Source organism: Monodon monoceros, unplaced genomic scaffold (assembly GCF_005190385.1).
Source record: "Monodon monoceros isolate NGI ecotype Baffin Bay Population unplaced genomic scaffold, NGI_Narwhal_1 Super_Scaffold_1, whole genome shotgun sequence".
NCBI classification, from domain to species: Eukaryota; Metazoa; Chordata; class Mammalia; order Artiodactyla; family Monodontidae; genus Monodon; species Monodon monoceros.
The window spans coordinates 71,477,395-71,485,235 of NW_021703765.1; the positions used below are offsets into that span (position 1 = coordinate 71,477,395).

General features: G+C 42.2%; 1 protein-coding gene across 1 annotated transcript in view; it reads left to right on the forward strand.

The window, feature by feature from the left end:
- The first annotated feature begins 288 nt into the window (after window positions 1-288).
- TRAFD1 (TRAF-type zinc finger domain containing 1) overlaps window positions 289-7,841 on the forward strand; it is a 19,148-nt gene continuing 11,595 nt past the window's right edge. The window contains exons 1-2 of the mRNA XM_029226005.1: window positions 289-402; window positions 2,294-2,352. Of these exons, the coding sequence (XP_029081838.1) occupies window positions 2,306-2,352 (47 nt within the window). The 5' untranslated portion in view covers window positions 289-402; window positions 2,294-2,305. The remainder of the gene's footprint in view (window positions 403-2,293; window positions 2,353-7,841) is intronic.

A 7,841-nucleotide genomic window follows, 5' to 3' on the forward strand; every position in this document is an offset into this window, starting at 1 on the left:
CATTAATTATCTTAATATATAAGGCATGTTAGTAATGTGTGTACAGAATTATTCATGCAAATATGATTAGCCTGTGTCAGGAGCAGTTGCTGGGCGCAGACCTGGGCTCACAGCTCCGGTCTCCGCCGCTCCTTCCAGATGTGCATGGGTTGGGACTTCCAGGGACACGCCCCCGTGGAGCTCTGAGGAGCCAATCGGAGCGTGGAAGGCGGGGCTCTTGGAGCGACAATGGTGCTATCCAATGGGCAGAGAGTCTGGGCCGCCTCTGGCCAATGGGCGCGCTCCTCCAAGACGGTCGGAAGTGGTGAGGCGGCTCCGGGGGCCGTTGTTCAGCGCGGGGGGCCGACTGAAGAGGTTCAGTGTCTTGGCTGGCTGGTCGGTTCGGCGTCCTTCTCGTCCCAGGTGAGAGAAGCGGTGGCCAGCCCTTGGGGAGCCTCCTGCGGCCTCCAGTTCGGGAGGAGGCCGGCGTCCCGAGGGCGGGGTGTGTGGGCGAGGGTCTTCTGGGCCCGGGGGTCGCGGGGGTTTCTCGTAAGGAGAAAGATGCCCGCGCCGCGGCGTCTCCCCTGGCCAGTATGGGAGGCCGTACTTTCTTCTCTGGAAACCGTAGCCTCGACAGCCCCTGGCGGCACCGCCCCTTCCAGGCCTTGGCCGCGGGGGCTGGGAGGCGGCCGTCGTTCCGAGCGCCGCCGTGGGCACCGCGCCCCGGGCGGGGCTGGGCCCGAGTCCCGAGCTGCTAGCCTCAGGGGTCGTGGGTGGCCTCGTGCGGACTTTAGGCCGACGGGCCCGTGTTCGAGTCACCACTCGGAACAACTGTGCGACGGCTGTCTCCCTGGACTTACTCTTTCGCGGTCTTTGAAATGGGGATGATGGTTTTCACCTCGTAGGGTTGTGGTCTGGATTAAAAGACTGTCCGTGTGAAGCGTTTAGCAATCAGTGAACACACAGTAAGTGGCAACTATTATTTGTCAAGCTGGTGCCCTCTCCACTCCCCATCTCGGACGACCCCTGGGAGGGGGCAGTTGGAAACCTCCTCCTCCTGGGTGTGGACCCTGCGGTGGTGTCTCCACCGCCTTGGGCACAGGAAATCCCGGGGATGCTGGCTGACCCCTAAGAGGGGCGCCTTCTAAGGTTTGAAGGAAACTTATTCTACCAAAGCACTTCCATGCATTCGCTCATTTACTCCTCCCAGTGACTCTTTAAAATATTGTCAGTTGTCTGCGTGAGGAATCTGAGGCTCAGGGAGGTTAAATCACACATCTGCTGAGTGGCAGAACCAGAATTGGCCCTCAGAGGGGCCGACTCCGAGCCCTGCGCGTCACTCCAACTCCCTTGTTGTTAGAAAACCGGGCACTTCCCTCGTCCGAGGCTCTTACCTTGCCTTAGTGGGCTGGAATAATCTAAAGTAAATACAGGTATTAAAGTTGCAAGGGCTTTGCTTTCTGTTTTGACATCTTGTTGAGAAAGAAGGAAAAATTTTCACTGGTGAAACCTGGCAGACACGATCTCAACTAAATGATAAAAGTTAGCATCATCCGTAATAATAAGACTGTTAACATCATGTGCTTTCTGGTATAATGCACTGAGATGAGCACAACATCACTCTATGGTATTTCTGTCCAAAATGTATTAATCATGAGAAAACATCAAATGAACCCAAACTGAAGTATATTCTACAGAATAACTAGCCAGCTCATTTAACAAGGTTATGCAAGATGAAAGACTGAAGGAATTCCCTGGTGGTCCAGCGGTTAGGGCTCTGTGCTTCCACTACAGGGGGCACAGGTTCGATCCCTGGTCAGGGAACTAAGATCCTGCATGCCTCGAGACCAAAAAACAAAAAAAAAAAGAAAGAAAGACTGAAGAAATTTCCCAGATCAAAGAAGATTAAGGAGAAATAACAGCTAAATGCAATATGTGACTCTGGATTGCATCCTGAACCAGAGAAAGGGCATTAATGGCATGATTTGTGAAATTAACTAATTGTAGATTAGTTATTAGTATTGTATTAGTGTTAGTTTCCTGCACTTGGTCATTTTACTATGGTTATTTATGATGTACTGGGTGAGAGGTATGTGGGAAGTCTTTCTGCTGTTTTTGAAGTCAAATTATCTTAAAATGAAAATTAAAAAATCAAAAGGTAAAACCCTAGTGTGTTGGGTATTAAATGAAATGCACTGGTTTTGGTGACATTTTCTGTGCACTGTTTTTTTTTGTTTTGTTTTTGTGTTTTGCATGTCATTCTTAAAGCAGAAATGAAATTGAAAGATCATACTTCTTCCTTTGTTGTTTTCAGGAACAGCTAAAGATGGCTGAATTTCTGGATGGCCAGGACACTCGACTGTGTGACAACTGGTAAGGAATCTAAGAAATGTTCTTGGAATGAGGACAGTTCTTTCAAGAGTTGGTTTATTTATTGGCAGGTTAAAATTGGAGCCATATAATACGTTGTGCAAATATGTGGGACTAAAGCTTTTTTAACAGTTTTGGATAAAATTGCCCGTTCTAGAAATTCAACAACATGGCTGGTTTAGGTAGCATAGAGTAGTGACTAGACTGATGGGATGAAGCTGGGATTCAGCGCTCTGGTTCCTACCATTAATTAGTTAATGACTTTTGGCAAGTCACTTGACTGCTTTGAAACCTCACTGTTCTGACCTATAGGTAAGGGAATTTATTTTTTGTCTTCCTGGAAAAATATTGTACTTTTAAACTTTTTTTTGCTTTTTTTAAAAAAAAAATTATTTGGCTACACTGGGTCTTAGTTGTTGCATGCAGGGTCTTTAGTTGCGGCACGTGGGATCCAGTTCCCTGACCAGGGATTGAACTCGGGGCCCCCCCTGCGTTGGGAGCGCGGAGTCTTAGCCACTGGCTCACCAGGAAAGTTCCTGCTTTTTAAAAGATGCTTAAAATATAATGAAATGTTCTGACTAGAGCAGTGTTTTTTTTTTTTTTTTTTTTTGCGGTACGCGGGCCTTTGACTGTTGTGGCCTCTCCTGTTGCGGAGCACAGGCTCTGGATGCACAGGCTCAGCAGCCATGGCTCATGGGCCCAGCCGCTCCACAGCATGTGGGATCTTCCCGGACCGGGGCACGAACTCGTGTCCCCTGTATCTGCAGGCGGACTCTCAACCACTGAGCAACCAGGGAAGCCCTAGAGCAGTGTTTTTTAAAGTGCGTTGCAAGGATTTCCCTGAATGGCTACAGTGGCTGTCTTGAGGTTGATTGGGAGCAAGGTTTAGTGTGAACTTGGCTCTACATGTACAACCAGAGCAGCTCAACTGTTTTTTTTTTTTTAATATATATATAAATTTATTTATTTATTCTTGGCTGCGCTGGGTCTTCGTTGCTGCGCACTGGCTTTCTCTAGTTGTGGTGAGCGGGTGCTACTCTTTGTTGCAGTGCGTGGGCTTCTCATTGCAGTGGCTTCTCTTGTTGTGGAGCGCGGACTCTAGGTGCCGCAGGCTTCAGTAGTTGTGGCACGTGGGCTTAGTAGTTGTGTCTCACGGGCTCCAGAGCGCAGGCTCAGTAATTGTGGCTCACGGGCTTAGTTGCTCCGTGACATACAGGATCTTCCTGGACCAGGGCTCGAACCCGTGACCCCTACATTGGCGGGCGGATTCTTAACCACTGCGCCACTAGGGAAGCCCCAGCTCAACTGTTTTTATAAAGGATTTTGCTGAAGGAATGTTCCACTGCTTTAAAAAAAAAAAAAAGTCTAGTCAAAGTCTTCCAGCAGTCCAGTTTAATCATTATCATTTCATGATTCCAAAACTGTTAGTGGAAAGACTGGATGCAGACTTGAATGTCAAACTTTCTTATTTTGTTGTTTTTAACCGACAAGAGTGACAAGAAAGAGCAACTCTTTCTTGCTGAAACGAAACTTGAGTTCAGCTAGTAATCAGCCGATTCCTGGTTGGGATTTCTCAAGAACCTGGTATTTCAATGATATACAAGTTCCCTTACTGAAAGCAAAAGAAAAAAGCAAAGCAGAACTATCTGTGCCATGTTTAACTTACCACACTGTGTTAGAAGGTGAGAGATGTTGTTTTTTTTTTAAGTCAGTCACAGACCTCATTTTTTAAAAATAAATTTATTTTTAAAATTTATTTATTTATTTATTTAGGCTGCGTTGGTTCTTTGTTGCTGTGTGCGGGGTTTCTCTAGCTGCGGTGAGCAGGGACTACTCTTTGTTGCAGTGCGCCGTCTTCTCATTGCGGTGGCTTCTCTTGTTGCGGAGCACGGGCTCTAGGCACACGGGCTTCAGTAGTTGCAACACACAGGCTCAGTAGTTGTGGCACATGGGCTTAGTTGTTCCGCGGCATGTGGAATCTTCCTGGACCAGGGCTCGAACCCATGTCCCCTGCATTGGCGGGCAGATTCTTAACCACTGCGCCACCAGGGAAGTCCAGAGATTTTTTTTTTTCTGTTTTGAATGGTTATTAATTATTGGTTCAGTTTCATTAATAGATATAGGCCTATTCAGATTATCTATTTCTTTTTTTTAATTAAAAGTTTATTTTATCTCTTACAATTTTTAAAGTTACTTTCCATTTACAGTTAATACAAAATATTGCCTATATTCCCTGTGTTGTAAAATACATCCTTGAGCCCATCTTACAATACTTTGTACCTCCTGCTCCCCGTCCCCTATATTGTTCCTCCCCACCCCCCACTCATAACCACTAGTTTCCTCAGTGTGTCTGTGAGTCTGCTGCTTTTTTGTTATATACACTAGTTGGTTATATTTTGTTAGATTCCACATATAAATGATATCATACATTTGCAACTATTTTCTCCCATTCAGTAGGTTGTCTTTTTTTTAATCATTTATTTTTTTCCCATGTTCAATATTAGTTATCTATTTTATACATATTGGTGTATACGTGTCAATCCCAATATCCCAATTCTTCCCCCCACCCCCACCCCCACTTTCCCCTCTTGGTATCCATGAATTAGTTCTCAGAGATGTTGATAAGGAAAATAGTTTGACCCAGATTGTTGAAAGGTTGAGCCAGATAAAAATTTTTCTTTTTTTACTGCCTTTTTCTTTCTGCTCAGCTTCTTGGCAGCATTAGGATATAATCAGAACAACTGCTGGTCACAATATTCTTTCCCTGCGTGGAATTAAGATTTTATTTCTGTGAGGGTGTCTTGCCTTATAGGGTATTTTTTCTCCTGTGCTACTATCACTTTTGCCATTTTAAAACTACTGTACCTCTGTTTAGGTATTATGTGTACTGTTCCTGATGCAAAGTGTAATAATCAATGATACAAATATTCACAAGGAAACATGGTGATTTTATAAGAAAACAGACAAATTGGCTTTAACATCAGTTAAGGTATTCTTATTTTATCGGTCCACTCCAATTTGAAGGAATCTCAAACCTAGGACAGTAAATAAATAACTATGCTAAGGGAGTTTAAAAAAAAAGTGGGGGGGGTAAGTTAATGGAAAGCTAATGAAAACAAGGTTATTCAAAGCCAAAGCAATTTATTTAAATAAAAAAAGCAGATTAGCATGGAAAGCTGACTAAGCCAGCACAAACCTCCTGTCTGAGTAGTCCTGTTTAAATTCCAGGTTTTAAAATTTTGTCTCTAGAGTCATATTCCTGTTGTTCCTTAAGAAAAGTTAAGGTACTCATCAAAATATGAGCTGCGATTAAACCTGCTGGGCCAGTAAAAAGAATAGTTTGTTGTGATTGAAGATGTTTTTTGCATGATCTCTTTTATTACTGTAGTGTCCGATTGATGGGAGAGTTTGCCGGAGAGTTTGCGTCTAGGGAACAGAAACTTCAGTGTTAGAAGGCTTTGACTTTTTATTTTTGCGTGGCTCGATGTGTTTAGCATTTGGAAGGCTACTGGGGATTTTTCTGAAAGCCTTGGCTTGCCTTTCATTCATTTCTATCTAAAATGAAATTTCATCTCTAACTTGGCTAGTCCTTCCTTGGGGCTTTTAGCAGTTTTATCTAGAATGGAATTGTGTTCTCATTTATCTCACTTAGAATGTCTTGATTTTATCTGTAAGTAGGTAGCAAGTATATTGGTATTTTGTCTGGTTAGTACATTTGGCAGAACTACCTTGGCAGTTAAATTTAAAAAGAAAGCAGAACCATCAGGCAACTGTTTCATGTAATTGTTGCAAATGGCTTTTATCTTTTTCTTTCAAGGTTTCCCAAGAGGTGAAAATGTGTAATAGTAAATGCTCTGTGACCTTACCTAACAGCTGCTTTTGATTCTTGCTTCTTTATGTTATGGTCCTTAATATATTTTAATTCTAAAATTTTAGTGGCATTATGTATGTAGAATGCTCTATGTCAAAATAGCCCTGTAAAATAAAAACTGTAGACATTTATTTTCTTGACTTTAAAAGAAAATTGTCAAAATTATGAAAAAAGAATGTAGAATCTCAGCACTGTAAGCAGTAGTTACTGGCTTTAATTTTTTGTGGCATTTGTGCACATAGGATTTGCAATCAGGATACAGCTTTGCTTCCTGCATTTTGTTGGTGTACCATATTTAACTAGCTGTTCCCTTAGAGTTTAGATATTTTTAATGGTTTTCAGTTTTTTACCATTTTATGACACTAGTGATAATCTTCATAATTCCAAGAGTGGAATTACTGGGTCTTTAACATATAATTACAGGGTCTTTAAATACTCTTTAAGCATATAATTTTATGGTCCTAGAGATGCATTTGTAGACAGTTTATTTTAAAAAATTTTTAATTATTATTTTTAAGTTAATTGATTAATTTATTTTCAGCTGCGTTGGGACTTTGATGCTGCGTGCGGGCTTTCTCTAGTTGCCGGGAGTGGGGGCTACTCTTCGTTGCAGTGCGTGGGTGGCTTCAGTAGTTGTGGCTCACGGGCTTAGTTGCTTCACGGCATGTGGGATCTTCCCGGACCAGGGCTCGAACCCATGTCCCCTGCAATGGCAGGCGGATTCTTAACCACTGCGCCACCAGGGAAGTCCTGTAGACTGTTGAAAAGTAGTGGTTTTATACTACCACTAGCAATATTTTAGAGTACTAGTTTCATAACATCTTTAATAGTGGGACTAATTTTAATATTTATTAGTTTAATAGAGTTAGATGATAACTTCCACTATATATTTTAATATTCCACAGTTTTGAAAAACTTAGGCTGGGTTAATTTAAAACCAGTGCTTTCCTTAGAAAGCTGGGAATTTTGGAGAAATAGGGGAAGTTAAATGTATTGAAACATTGGTAATTTCCCTCTTTATCCATTGGAGTTTTCTTCCCATTTCTCACACTTGTCATTCTGTATCACCTTGCAGTTTTGGTATGAGAGCTGCCTTGATAGTTCTACCTTTGGATAAAAATGAATTTGCATTTTTTGGTGTCTTGGTCTTTGAGATTGGGAGTATGACTATCGCTGGAGGCACATCATTCATCCTACTTTGAAATGTTTCTTAGACTATGAAGATAAAAACTATAAAAAAAAATAAGCTATCTACAACTTAACGTGGGAGAAGGTTTCTATAGTATTCAGCTTCAGAGGCAAAAGGGGTTATTAAAGATTTGTTGTGTAACTATCTGTATTTATCCTGTTCAGTATTTTATTTTCTGAAAATTTATTCTAGGTGACATACTTACAGGCACATTCTTTTAATGCATCCTTTAGTTAGACTGTGAAGTTGGAGCCTTCTAATGGTCATAACCAAATGAGTGAAAGGAAGGCCTTTGAATATTATGTGCCTCTAGTTTGAGTGTATATGTACTCTGGGAGAGGGGTTCAGGATTTCATTTCTGTACATTTCTGTAGTACATTTCTGCAGTACATTTCTGTACATTTCTGCAGTGAATGTAGTACATTTCTGTAC